The sequence below is a fragment of the Propithecus coquereli genome, unplaced genomic scaffold (genome assembly GCF_000956105.1).
Source record: "Propithecus coquereli isolate 6110/MARCELLA unplaced genomic scaffold, Pcoq_1.0 Scaffold44, whole genome shotgun sequence".
NCBI lineage: Eukaryota > Metazoa > Chordata > Mammalia > Primates > Indriidae > Propithecus > Propithecus coquereli.
In genome coordinates, this window is record NW_012150174.1 from 3,334,430 (window position 1) to 3,349,561 (window position 15,132).

At 34.8% G+C, this 15,132-nt stretch overlaps 1 protein-coding gene across 3 annotated transcripts in view; it reads left to right on the forward strand.

Moving 5' to 3' along the window:
* SOX6 (SRY (sex determining region Y)-box 6) overlaps positions 1 to 15,132 on the forward strand; it is a 551,939-nt gene that overhangs the window by 69,095 nt on the left and 467,712 nt on the right. The window contains exon 1 of one of the 3 annotated variants that reach the window (XM_012654370.1): positions 10,566 to 10,772. The exons of 1 other annotated variant lie outside the window; for it this stretch is intronic. Coding sequence is in view for 1 of the 2 variants with exons in the window: in XM_012654368.1 (XP_012509822.1) it covers positions 10,599 to 10,633 (35 nt within the window). In the remaining variant the exon portion in view is untranslated. Of the gene's footprint in view, positions 1 to 10,565; positions 10,773 to 15,132 lie in introns of those variants that run through there. One more of the 3 variants, XM_012654368.1, reaches the window with a different exon arrangement.

A 15,132-nucleotide genomic window follows, 5' to 3' on the forward strand; every position in this document is an offset into this window, starting at 1 on the left:
AGTAGAGACAGGGTCTCGCTCTTGCTCAGGCTGGTCTTGAACTCCTGAGCTCAAACGATCCGCCCGCCTCAGCCTCCCAGAGTGCTAGGATTACAGGCTTGAGACACGGCGCCCGGCCTATGCCATGTTTCTTTGTATCCTTTCTAACACAGTAGTTTGCTTATAGTCAGTGCTCTAAACAAATGCAAAAAATGAATGTATAGATAAATGTGACATCAGTGAATATTGTTTTTGGTGCCTCAGCCATTCCTTCATTAAATGGTCTTCCATTCTCCCCAGGCTTTTGCTTTTTTTTTTTTTTTTTAGTTTATGTTGTTTTCATAATTCGTCATATAAAATCCTCTTCCTTCTGGAGAGAATTGGATGACCACATTCAATCCAAGATGTTAATGGCCAATAATAGTTTAACATGTTGTCCTTGTGTGGCATATGCATTTAAAATACAGAAATCTTTTCAAATAAAAATTAAGTTAAATGAATTAAGTCATATGGGATCCTCATTGAAATTAATGGTGTTGGTTTACTTGACCTCATAGAGAAACATGTTTATAGCTGGCCTCTAAGCAGTTTTGTACTACTTGAGGACTCATGAATAGAAGTTTCTATAGACGATAGCTGAAGAGAGGCTTCTATAAATCTTTGCAAGTGTTCTAAGAATTTAAATTTAACAATGGCGAAAGGGGAGAATAGAATGAGTATTTGGAGTAGCTGTCTCTGAAGTGAGGGAATGGAACTAAAGTTATCGAAAGAAGAATCCTTTTGTTCTCACTTGTCTTAAAAACTGCTTGATTCATAGTTTTTGTCCTTGTTTTGGGACTGTTTAGGAGCAATGCAAAGAAATCTTTGCTGTGCAATTGATATTACAATGAAGACTTTGCAATTGCTTTCATTTTTTCTCTTGAAGTTACCTGACTGTAATAATTATTGGAAAAAGAATCTATTATGAATTATGCTGTTTACTATTTTCCTTGTCCAACATTTGTTCTGGTTTTCTCTGGGAGAACAACCCTTCCTTCACTTTTGGTACATTAATTGATGCGGAACTGCCTTTACCCTCCCAAGTCATAGGGCATTTCATACACCTGGCAACAGTGATTGGTTCAGAAATAAACATACTATCCAAACCAGGCCAATGAGACTCAATCTTGGGATTTTTGCTGGAATTATTGGGAAAGAAGCACTGCCTTTCTACTGAGGTTGTTAACCTGGAGCTTTTGATAGTCAACTCTGCTCCTGAAGTGGGGGAGAGCCTGCCTGAGAGAGAAAAGGAGAAAGCAATTCCTAATTATAACAATTTAGTACTGAGTCCAGCTGAGTCAGAAGGCAGGACTTCTCAGTTTATATGAACGAATAAATTATTTTTTGACAGAGCTACTTCGAGTTGTTTTTATCACTTACAACTAAAAGTATTGTAATGCATATAGCCAGAATTGCATAACTGACTGCATAGCTGATATGGTAGATGGATATATGTGATGTGGAAAAATATTTTAATGTCCATTGATTCATCTAATATTTGCAATTTATTTATTCCACTTTACTTTTCAAAAGTGTAAAAGGAGTGTGGGTGATATGATGAAAGTCATTACTGTTTGAACAAGTATAGTTTCTATTGAAATAATTTTATTAGCATTGTCAAAGAATAAAATGCAAACGGATGGTATAGCTAGATAATTTCCAGATTTTTACTTTATGTTATTTTGAAAATAGAACAAATTTATGGATTTCCCAGGTTAAAAATGTGGTTTGCCTTTTTCCTAAATAAAAGAAGTTGAAATTTGCTTATATTTTTAATGTTCACATATCTATTACAATTTTATATTTTTATTAGATGCACAACTTCAACAGGAATTGAAGAGAGTACTTTCTGCTTATACTCTGAAGAAATATCCTCTGCTTTTGACATTTTAATATGTTAATCCTGTTCATTAATATATAATTGTACTTAAGATCAACTTTAATGGATTTGCTTCAAATTAGAGGTCTTACTAGTTTGGAAAGCAAAACAAAAATGAATATTATAGTAGCAAGTTTGCCTGGAAAAAACAGTTTGGATTTGGAAAATGTATTCTCTAAATATAGCTATGCAAATCCTACTTGACTTTGGTAAATCACATTTAAAGGGGTAATATTTTTAATTTATATTTCTTACATAGCCTCCTAGGAGGTCTTCATTTTGTCTCTGTTTTTGCATTGTTTGAAATATAATATATGTGGAAAGACTAGGTTGATACTTGATCACCTCTCTTAAACATATGCTGAACCATTTTGCAGCAAGATTTTGTTGCTTAAAAAAAAATCAGCATTAAAATAAGATCCTGGTTTTCTTGTTTTTTTCCTGACATTCAAGGATGTATATTCTCAATCAAATTTGATCTTTTTTACCTGTTAAACCTTAAGTGACAAGGTCTTAAGTTGGCAGTTTTCTCCCTAACCCTTATAGATATGTCCCTCAGATCTAAGAGCCTTAGATCCAAGTCCCTTGGGTGTTGGTGCTCTCATTAGGAAATAATTGTGTTCAGAGTTTGGGGTGCTAACTAGTTTATGAGAGCAAGGCCCTCATTAGAAGCATTTTAAGATCAAGCCAAAAATTGAAGAAGCCTATTAACCTTTAAAAGTCCCTGCAGACAACAGCACATTTGGAGTGGCATGCACACTTAGTTATTTGGGTGGAGTCTTTCAGAGGTAGTGGATTTTAAAGTTTTATTATCATTTTGTAGAACTTCCCCTTTCCTCAAATGACCCCAAATTTGCAGCCTAGACCAAATAAAGTTTAAAATGGATAAAATTCTTAGGAAAAGCCTGCTTCCAACAGCCTCTTTTTCTATTCCTTTAACCTTCCTATGTGGTAATCTTTCTTTCTTTTTAGTCACTCACCGTCTATTTATTTCCCCTCCAAAAAGCTGCTCACAGGATATTATCACATAGTAGTCATATATACTTTTAGTATTTTTTCTGGTTAAAAGTTGCATTAAAACAAGGAAAAAAAAGAGAAAATCTTTCATACAATTTCACAATTTGTCACCTGTTTCCATTTTTATCTGCTTGCTTCCAGTCCTTGTTCATGTTTTTTTAAAAATAATTTAACTGTAATCAGAGCATAGATGTCGTTGTATCTTCTTTGTTTTTTACTTAATGTTATGTAATAAACATTTCCCACCACAAAGAGCTTGCCACGACCCACACAGACACTTAGGGAAGCCCTGCTGTATCTCACCATCTTTGGGTAAGAGCTGCCATTTGGGCCTTACTTTATTTTTTAATTATTTAACACACATAAGATTTCATTTTTAAAAATTTATTAATTTTTGGAAAAATTATAATCATACCTATTTATGGGGTACACAATGATGTTATGTCATATCTGCAGTGTGAAATGTTAGAATCAAGCTAATTAACTTATCCATCACCTTAAATACTTATCATTTATTCCTCCTGCCTAACTGCAACTTTGTACCATTTGACCAACATCTCCCCATTCCTCCCCTTTCCCCACTCCATTCCATTCTCTGCTTCTATGAGTTCAGTTGTTTTAGATTCCATATATAAGTGGGAACATGTGGGTTTTGTCTTTTTGTACATTTGGGCTTTATTTTAGATAGTCTTTCTGTTGGCCTTGAGATATTCTAAAATTAGCCTAAAGTTTTTTTTTTTTTTAATAACTGAGGGAAGACATTTTTTCTGCCTTTTATGGGAATACAACCTAAATTTTACCAATAACTATGAAGTTTTCTGTAGGTTTTTTTTTTTTATATCTATTGCATCTATTGGGATGCTCATAGAATTTTTCTTCTTTAATCTGTGAATATGGTATTATTGGCAGATTTCTGAGTCATCTAGCATAACTGGAACAAAACCTACTTGTTCTTGATAGAGTTTCATTACACTATAGAATTAGTTAAAATTTGAAGGATTTCTGTCTCTGTGTTCATTAATGAGATTAATCCATAATTTTCTCTTCTTCTAGTGTCTTTATTTCATTTTGGAATCAAGAATACTCTAGCCTTATAAAGTGAGTTGAGAGTTATATATATCTTAGTGTGGAAGGAACTCATGATATTACCTCTCCTAGAGCCATTTGCAACTTAAGTTTAAACTCTAACTGGGAGGAAGAATATTTTTATCCTTAAAGGATTTTGAAACAACAAGCTAAGATAGCTGTTTTTTTGTTTTGTTTTGTTTTTGTTTTGTTTTGGTTTTGGTTGAGGGAATGCAAGGGGAAAATTGGGAATAGAAGCGTGGAGGTTGCCTTCCATAAGTTTCTGTCACAGCAGTGCAATTATTTTGGTGATTATGTCTGACTATATTTTGGCAGATCTGTGGTGTAATCAAATGAGATTAAGAGGATAGCAGGTTGATGGCATTGGTTAGGGAAGATATTGATTATCAGAGAAGGTATTAAATGAACAGAGAAAAAGACCCCTGCACTAAAGTTGGAGCTAAACATGATCTGAGATTTATATACTTAGTCTATTTATGTATCAAATGCCCTTTATAAAGGCAAAAGGGTAGGGCTTCTCCTTCAGGCCCCACAATTACTCCATTAGTTGTATTAAGCCATTTATGATATCATTCTTCTTCTGAGTATCTCCTTTGCCTTAGTTTTCATCATACTTTTATCTCTGTCAAAAAACCAAGCCAGGTGCATTGGTATACACCTACAATCCCAACTACTTGGGAGACTGAGGCAGGAGGATTGATTGCTTGAACACAGGAGTTCGAGGCCAGCCTGGGCAACATGAGACCTCCCCTCTGAAAAAAAAAATCTGGAGAGGTAGGTGTGGCTCCACATGTAATTTGACCCATGTTTCATCTCATTTTATTCTATAAAAAATAGTTTAGCACAAATGTTAGGAACGCTAAAGTTTGGGCTTCCTAAATATCTGATCTGAGTAGTGATGTAATTTCTTTACTTATCTGTTCTTCTAAATGTATGATGGTTTAAATGAACACCCAGTTTTTGAGCACATACTATGTACCAGATATGGATATGCAGAGATAATGTTCTTAAGGAGTTTGATGGTTCCTTTTCTATCTTTGTTCTCTATGGCCTCTTCCTTTTCTGATATCTAAGTGCTTTTGTTTCTCTTTCTCTTTGCCTCTCTGTCAAAACCAAGAGACTTTTAAAGGAAATTTTGAGTTAAATCCAACCTGCTTCCATTGATAAGAATTAGTACAGCTTTCTGAACATGGGCCTATTGTTTGTTTAGAACCCAGTGTTAATGAGGGCACAATGCTAGTCTTGATTCTTATATGGATCTATTAGCTTTCCTCTGTTCCATAACTTTGAATCACTGCTCTAATGATTGATACTTGCTAAAAACCAGGTGAGAGGATTTGGTTGATCAAAACACTAGAAAAACAGTGCAAATTGCATTCTTACCTGGTATTATTCTTTATTTATATTAATAAAAGGCAAACCATCACGATTTTGCTTTAAAACAAAATTATTATTAAAACAAGTTGTAAAGGAATGTGGAAAAGAGAAATGGACTTTGAAAAGGATTTTATTTTTTTCCTTTTCTCTATTAATTGGGTAATTCTTAAGATAGTTTTCTCCATGTCATTTAATTTCCTTTTTAGTAGCTTTGGATGCAAGATTGAGCTTTGCTGGCCTTTATTTCTTGTTCCTCGGGTGTTAGTGCCAGCTTTGGCAGCCCTCATTGTCAGTGCTGGCTCAAAGGAAGGAATGGCTGAAGGCTTCTTTTGGAGACCCACTTCACTGGTTATTTTAATTGCTCACAGGGATAATTGTTGAGTGGTGCTATAGGATAGTATTTCCCTTGCCACAGGGTTTAGGAATTTTGCCCAGTAATCACTCCTACTCTTGCTGGATGAGTGTTTGTGAGTGGAAAGACTGGTAACTGGCGCTAGGCATCTTCCTAAAACTATGTCTAGGGCTCCTGCCAGATTAACTCTGAGAAACTGGTGTAGTCATCATGGATACTTTCCTTGTTGATCTTTTGCTTCTTTCGGTCAGAAACAGGGAATTTGCAGAGCTCAAAATTAGCTTGTTAATTATCTTATTCTAAGGCACCTTCTCATGTAGCACCCTCAGACCAGTTTTCTTTGCTTTCCTTTTTCACAAAGATATTAGAGGAACAATAGGGATGTGAGTGGTAGGGACTGAGCTTTAAAAAATTTTTTTTCAACACTGCTTTTGTGGCTATGTCTGCTGCAGTAAAGGACTGTGAAATACTGTTTTCTGATATTCTGTGGAATGAAACTGTCTATGCTACGTGAGATATAATAATGAAGAAAATTATGGGTCTAGCATCCATTAAATATCTCCTCAAATTTAGCTGCTTCTGTGGGTAGAAGGGAGGCTTCAGAGACAAAAAAGTTTGTAGTTTTGAAATCTTTTATTAAGATACATAGAACTGATTCACAAGTCAGTGCACAAAAATAAATTGTGAATTTGTGTAGATTACATTTTAGAATTAAATTGTTAGTTATAATTTTTAAATTAGAAATCAGTGGAGATAGGTGTGATGGGGGTGTTTGTTAATTGCTTTTTAAAAGAGTTTTTCTTATTTATTACAATAAAGATATCAATTTTGAGTAGCTGTGTAGACAACATTAGTTAAAATGGAACAAAACCGAGGCTTCTGCTAAAGAACTTTGTGAGTCATCAAAATGACATTGACCTCTTTGCTAAGACCGATTACTTTAGAAGCCCCAATTTTTCTTCATCTTTCCTTGTATTCATGACCTTTGCCATGAAACTTTGCAATGCCCTTCCAATCTTGACAGAGCATTCAGCCCCACCCCTTGACTCTGAGATGAATCATTTAGCTTGCTTTGGCCAATGGGGTGTTAGCAAATGTGACACATGTAGGGGCTTGTAAAAGCACTTGTGCATTTCTGTTCACACTCTTGCTCTTTTCTGTCACTGTAGAAGAACAAGCCTTGGCTAGCCTGTTGGAGGATGAGACATATGGAGCAGAGTTGAATTACACCAGTTGTCACAGCCAAGGCATCCTAGATGATACAGAAGCCAGCCAACCCTAAGACATGTTAGCGGGCTCAACTAAAACTGGAGAAATGTCCAGCTGACCTGCAAAAGCATGAGCTAAATAAATGCTTATTGTTTTAAGCTACAAAGTTTTGCGGCAGTGGACCCTGCAGAATTCTTACGGCCATAGATAATTGATACAACCTTAAATAACTCCTTTTTCAAAAGACTTAACTGGACAGATGTCACTGATGATCCTGAGTGATTTCTTGTGTTGTTGCAATGACAATATCTATTTCACATTGGTTTTAAGAAATTTGTAGAGCAAGATACTTAGTGATATTTGTATGAGATTTGACTTAAAGTAGAATGTGTTTTCTCTGTGGGGAATTCTAGAGCTATTTCCCACCCAGTCTACATATTCACCTAATGTATGATAGCCTTATAGGGCACAGAACTATTTAGTCCATGAAGAAAGATAAGGCAGAAAAAGCAAGTAGGACAAATGATTGGGTTAAATTCATATAATAGGAAATATAAAGGAAAATATATCCTTTGTCAAGAGCAACTTTTGACTAAGGAGAGGTAGTAGTGAGTGGAGTCGGTAAAATGGAGGGAACAAACAAGGGTCAGAAAAGGGAAACTCTACCTTTGGGCCATTTAAAGACAATACAGTGTAAAAATGAATGTGTGAACAAAGACTGAGCTTTCAAACCTTAGCTCCATTTATACTCTGCAAGCCCAACTTATTAAAGAAGGGGGAAAATGTTGGATGAAAAGAGATAATTTTGTTAGGGACATGGTTCTTTAATTCTTTCTTTGTGCTTTGAAATCAAATGACTGTTGTCTTTTCTAATTTCAGAGTCTCTGTTTAGTATTGCTATTTCATTTACTTTCTTTTGTGGTAGAAAGAAATCTGCTTTTTAGTAACTGTATAAAAAGTAGCTGGCTCAGAGTCTTCTGGACAGAGGCAGGGCATTACTGAACATATCTTAACAGTTATGGCCTTCCATTCATCTGGAGCTGTACTTGGAGAGGGGTGTTAAATGGGGGACCTGTACTTGGTTAATTCATCATATTACTTGGAAAGGTCCTTATTATTTTGCACAGCAGTGTGGTCACCTGGTGGTAGGTCATTAGCATTTTAGTCTTCTTTTCCTCACAACAATGCACAACATGCTAATTAGAGGATTCTGAAAGCTAAGTAACCTGTTTTAAAATCAGACATTTTAATTTGAAGCTTTAATGGCTGTTTTTATAATAACTGGCTTTATTGGGGGTAAAAGCACTTCTCATGTTCCACTAGCAAGGCAGAGTATAACAGAAGCTGACAAAATTAAAAACCTCATAATGCGACCTTCGCCTAGGATAAAAGGCTGTTTCATAACAATTTCCTTTTGTTCTTTGTTTAAGCCATTACTCTAAAAGGAGCCTCCGATTAATCTAAGTAAATGCATCATTACAGTACTAATCCATGTCCTTCTGTCAGTGTCTGTTTTAATTAAATAAGAAATGCTAGCAGAAAGATATCACGCACAAAGCTGTGATTGGAGAAAGAAGCTCTGGTTGATCAAGGAAAAGATTTAAAAGGGCTTTACTGTTTTGTACATTTGCATAACTCCAAATGCCACAGAGTTTCAGGTTGAAAAGAAAACTTACAAAAGAGTTTAACACATTTCACTCTTATAGTTTTAAAATAATGGGATTTACCAATGAAATTCTAATCATCCAATTTATCATGTTAGACATTTCACAGCAAGGAGCAGAACAGCTTGGGGTGTGTCTTTTAAAGCTTTTATGCAATATTGTGTTGTATCTGTGAAAACATACTTACCAAATTTGCATGTGTTTCTTGTTTTAGGTGAAATTGATGGTGAAACCTGGTTGTGGACATATAATGTGATTTTTTTCCTTTTTAAAGTGTCTTGCAACTTTTAGTTTAATTCTGCTTTTTGTTAATGGTTTTCTATTGATAATACATTAGGAATTTAGGTGCTTAATTGGTTGTTAACAATGAAAAGTACATTAATAAATTCTTATAAAATGAATATTGCTACATTGATACACAGAAACTCTTCTTAGCAGTAGAGTTGCAGAATTCCCGTGGTGAGGGCTTTCTCCGTATATGGGCCATTATTTGATGTAATGAAAAGAGAAAGTGTGCAACAGTGAGATTGTTAATTAATTTAGCTTAACAAGATGAAGATAAATGAAGCAAAGCACAGACTGAATGAAGCAAGAGGTCTTATTTACAATTTAATACATTTTAATATAATGCAGATATCAGTTGGTAATAAACAAACAGACCCCTACCCCAAATACCCACTAACAAAAAAGTATACCCCTCCCCCACAATTCAACAGTAAAATCCTGGCCTGACTTTACAGAAAACATATACTGTGGCTCCATATAGAAGACACTTTTACAGTGTGTAAACAGTGCTTTTCTACTCCTAAGAATCCTACACTAGTTAACCTTTAACTTCGGTGTTTTGTTATTCTCTATATATACTGAGGATGACCGTAGGAATAATTATCTGGAAATCTTTGGATTTCTTGTTCTCCAGGTTATCCTGAGGCATCTTGCTTCAGTTATTTAATAATCATTTTATTTTAATCCTCTTTTTACTAAAGGAAAGAAGCTCAAAAGTGGGAAAAGAAAAGGAAAAAAAGCTGTGTGCCTTTTTTACATGTGCTTGAATCTGTAGCAATTGTACAGAATTCTTAAATTAGCGTTATTTTTAAAAGTCTTTCTTTCAGAGATTAATGAGCTTTATCCAGTATTTGACCTTTTATCATTCTCGCTTTCTGCTCAGAAGTACTTCCTTCCTTCCTACTGTAGCTAGAAAAGACTGTCTCTTATCTTATGTTACTGTAGGCAGTGGTAACAGGGCTCTCTACAAATGATGTTATTATGGTCAGTACGTTTTTATCTCAGGGGTCACGAACAAATCCATGCAACTGCTTCTAAGGATTTCAATAAATAGACTTTTTATCCAGACAATCGCCTTTTATGTTACTTTTAAACAAAACTACTAGTCCATCAAGACTTTCAAAAGAAAACAATTCTACAGAGTGCCGGTATGGCCGCACAGACCAATCATCATGGCACCCATTCTCCAGTCCTTTATTTTTCAAGTCCACAACAATAGGTTGTTGATTCAATGGACAAGACCAGAACAATTAAGTTCTCTGTTTAGCAGCAGTGCAGCATTTTAATGCCCTTCTCTAATAATGGTCTCATTATTGTTATTCTAAGACTGGGCCTCAGGAGGAGGAATATTTGCTGGAGGTACGTCATTATTTTGCAAATTTCGATTAGCTCATCATGTTGTCTGTAGTGTGAAAATCGTAGCTAATTAGGGCAGCCAGTTAGACTACCAGCTTTTGAGCTTATGAGTTAAAAGGTAGCATACTTGATAGGCCAGTGATGTGAAAAAGGTGGTAAAAAGGAGGATTAGAGCAGTTGCCTTAGTAACTCCAACTTCCATCTGTGAGGGAACAATGGACTTGTGTTTCTCCCCCACCTTGGTGTAAAAATTGGTTTTGTTTTGAAAGGACAGGGTTCTTTTTATGACAATCTGGAATTCAGCCCAACGGAGTGTAGTTTTAGTTGTTAGGAGAGACCATTGGGGATAGGAAAGATGAAAGGTCATGGTGAGCTTCAAGGACATGAAAGGTTGTTGTCTCATGTAACAATGGTAGATTGTTTTTTTCTAATATTTCTAGCCAGCCCCTAAGTCAGGTGATGGAACAAATACCTACAGTTTAGTCAGGTGAAACAGGAGGGGGTGGAGAAACGAAAGAAGAAAAACGGGGTAAGAGAGAGTTTATATTTTGTTAAAATAATAAAAAAGTAACTCCAATTTGCTTTTATTAAACAAAGCAATATTTCTTTGTCACCATCTCTCAGATTCCAGTGTGCTTTGGATGGTTTGCTTCTGTGGGCCATCACATCTCTGGGAAGCTCTCCAATGTGTTAGGAAATGTGATTTAAGCTTTCTTCCTGAACTCCTAGGAGGACCAGTGATGTGATACTTAACAATAAATTTAGTTGTTGTAGCTTTCTCACATTATTGGTGTTCTTAAAAGGTTTTCCTTCAAATGCACACTGAATAAAATGAATGATAAATATGAAAGAAATTTGTTTCACCACTCTACGGGGTTTTATCATAAATTCTATGACTTCTATCACAGAAAGTTTACAGGAAACTGTTTAGATGTTGCTGCAATAGCAACACAAATTCTTCTCTATGTACATAAGAAAAATGCCACAATTTTAAGAGCTATCGGGGGTTTTGTATACAGAGGAGGTGATAGAAAAGGATTGAATACAGTATTATTTAAACAAAACGCCTCAAAACCAAATCACCCTCTCTGGGTTTAAAATACTTTTATTTCAGCAAAATGAGTGACTTGTTTTTTCCTTTCATATCAATATTAAAACAGTTAGGGTGGTTGTTGTTATTGGTGTGTGTATATGTGTTTCAAGAACCAAAGGGAGTGTAGGAACAAGTGTACTTTATTTTTTATAAGCAAAAGGACCATCTTTTGATGATCTAAGACAACTTCATATTTCTTCTCTTTAGTATTCCAAAACAACCCTTGTGTGATTCAAGATGGACTTGGTTCAGGGGGTTGGGGAGATTTACAAATTCTTTTTTAATCCTGGGTCTTTGTTTTCTTTTTCCAGCCAACCATCCTTATTGCTATAGCTTTTCTTCTTTTGAGAGGCTATGTTCTTTTTTTTTTTTTTTTATTTCAGCATACCATGGGGGTACAGATGTTTAGGTTACACATGCTGCCCTTGCCTCCCCGCCACAAATCCGAGTTTCAAATATGTCCATCCTTAGGGTGGTGCGCATTGCACTCTTTGTGTATGCATATACCCGTCCCCTCCTCCCTCAGAGAGGCTATGTTCTTTTAACTTATTGTACATACCTCATAGACTTGAAATAATAATAACTTCATAAAACTTCAGAGCTTAAGGACTTTTGAGATAATCTAGTCCAATTTCTATATTTGAAAAATCAAAAGAGTGAGACTGGAAATTTGAAATGACTTGCCCAAGGTAACTCAACTAATTATAAGTAGACAAATAGCTGCCATTTGCTATATTGTTTAAATATAAAATAACTGAAATCAAAGGAAGAATGAAAAAGCATAATAGGAACATGTTTAACTTGTTTACTGGTCATTTTAGTGGTTGAGATAAGACGGAATAAAGCTATCATTTCGTAGTGGTGGTGGGGTTGGCATTCAGGTAAGATTTTTTTTTTGTAATTATTAAAGATCCATTTAAAATAAATGATGCTTTTTGTTCCCTGTGAAAACAAAACAAAACAAAACAACAGCAACAACAACAAAAAGAGATGCACCATAAAGTACTAGCATAGGATCTGAAATCGGCAAACTTTTCTTCATCTAGTACTGTGTGAGATACTTTCATATACATTATTATAATTTACAATTTAAATACTTTTTATTTCTAGTGTGGTAAATTAGTTAACTTTTCTGTTTCTTAGTTTTTGTGTCTGTAGAAAGGGACCTGATGTTACTCAACTTTATTAGATGTTAATAGACATAAGAATTGTCATATTATTGAAAAGTGTAATATTCGTTTGGTAGAATATTTTAAGACTGCAAATCTGTGCTTATCCAAACATAGATATCCGAAAGCAAATGTGGACCATAATATTCAGATAACTATAGATGCCATGGTTTATTTTTTGAATTATTCAGAAAATATTTAGAAACTTTGCACTATGTTTAATCATAAAGAAGAAAATAAAATAATCCATAATTTTACATTATTATTTCATAATAAAGAATTTTACTCCCTAGTAACATTTTGGTGCATTGCATTTCAGTCTTTTATCTATTTGTGTATGAGAAGAAAGAACATGTCTAGCTTGTTTACTGTCCCCTTTCTGGTGCTGAGAACTGTGCCTGGCTCATAGTAGGTACTTGAAAAAGTTGTTGAGTAAATGAAAAAAAAAATATTTGCCAAATTGGATCATACTGTACATACATTTTTGTATTTAAAAAATCATTTTATTGTATTTTCCCATTTTTATAGTCTTTGAATACATTTTAAGTGACTGTATTATGTAACATCATTTGGATATACCATAGTTTGTTTTACTATTAAATTACCGATTTACAACTTTTCATTATTATAATGCAAAGGTCAATTTATAAGAATATCTTTTACTTATTATTAAAGTGGTAAAAAATTAAAATTGATGAAAAGACCCCCATGATTATAGTACCCCACCAAACCCCATCACCTCCTTCAAGTGTCTGCTTAAATGTCATCTTAGTGAGGTTTACTTTGACTATCCTATTTAAAATTGCAACCTTCCAAACATTCCTCATTTTTCTATTTGTTTCCAGAGCCTTTATCAACTTTTAACCTACTATATAATTTGTGTATCTTTTAAATTTATTGGCCTCTTTCTCATTAGAATATAAGCTCTATGATGGCAGAGTTTTGACTGTTTTTGTCACTTATATTCCCCAATGTCTTGAACAATGCCTAGAACATAATAGGTGCTCAATAATATTTATAGAATGAGTTTATTGAAACAAAAATGGAAGTGTCAATTTTTAAGTCAAGAATTAATCCTTTTTTCTTCACCTGGGCAACTCTCGTCAACCAATTTGTGCACTGGCTAAGATTTCTGCTTTCTCAGTTTTAATGTGTACATGTTATCCAGTCAAATGAAATCGTAGCACTTGATTGAATTTTAGGCCAATGTTGGATAAAGTCTAAATGTCATGCAACAAATGCCCCAAGCTTTTGCAACTTGAAGTAATTCTGAATTCTAGCTTCAGCTAGATGGTTTTGGATGAGAAATGTCACCCGTGTCATTCCAAATGATCCTTTTTCTCAAATGGAAGTCTTTCTGGTAAGATTCTTAAGGTTTAGGTCTGACCTGGGCAAACTCCAAGTTAATCTGATTGCTTATCTATATTTTGGGATGATTTTACGTTACTCTCCCCCTAACTGATATTGTTCCTAGTGTTAACATTTGCTTAGGAAAGACATTTCACAAACTCATGCTTACTTCTTTCACTGTGTATGGCTTATGCTTTCCTTTACAAATGATATGAAACAACAAAAAAATCACCACTGTATGCCCTTTGTGGATGTATTAATTATAATCTTTTATATAATAGTAATTTATATAGCTATAGTAATCCTTTATATTTATTTATATGGTATTTATAGTTTCAAAGCTCTTTAATAAACATCATTATAATTATCAGAATAACCCTATGGGACACATAGGGCCTGATTTATTATATTCACTTTACAAATGAGGAATTGAAGTGTAGAAAAGTTAAGAGACTTAGTCTAGATCATAAATATAGGAAGTGGTAGAAAAACCATGAGAAATCCAAATCTTCTGAGTTCTATTAGTTCAGTACTTTTTTTTGTTTGTTTATTGTTTTCTTTTAGTCACCTTAACCTTCTCTCCAGGTTAAATAATTATCTTTTTGTTGACTTTTCTTGATAAATTCTAGAAAAATAAAAACAAATGATTAGAATTTAAAAATTTTTAAATTTTATTTTACCTTCTCTACTATTCCAGTTTTCAAGGACTTCCCTTTAGCTTTCCATGGTCTTATTTTTTTTCCATAGTCACTATCTTTTCCTTGATTCTGACTATGGACGTGGGCTTTTATAGCAGTTTGTGAAATCACTGGCTGCCATGTCTGTCTTTTGATCTTTTAGCTAGTTCATTTCACACCTCTGGATGTAAATAAGCAAGTCTTGTTCATCATAGCAGGTATAGAGGAGACTAGTAAGGGCCCACTAGGATGAGAGCAGCCTTGGGAGAAAGTTAATGCAGCAGATAAAAGGTATTAGTTAAAAGATTGGACAGTCTGGGCATCGTGGCTCACGCCTGCAATCCTAGCATTCTGGGAGGCTAAGGCTGCGTGTGGGAGGATCACTTGAGCTCAGGAGTTCGAGACCAGCCTGAGCAAGAGTGAGACCCTGTCTCTACTAAAAATGGAAAAAAATTAGCCGGGTGTGGTGGTGTGTGGCTTCTAGTCCCAGCTACTCAGGAGGCAGAGGCAGGAGGATCGCTTGAGCCCAGGAGTTTGAGGTTGCTGTGAGCAAGGCTGATGCCATAGCACTCGCCTAGGCAACAGAGTGAGACTCTGTCT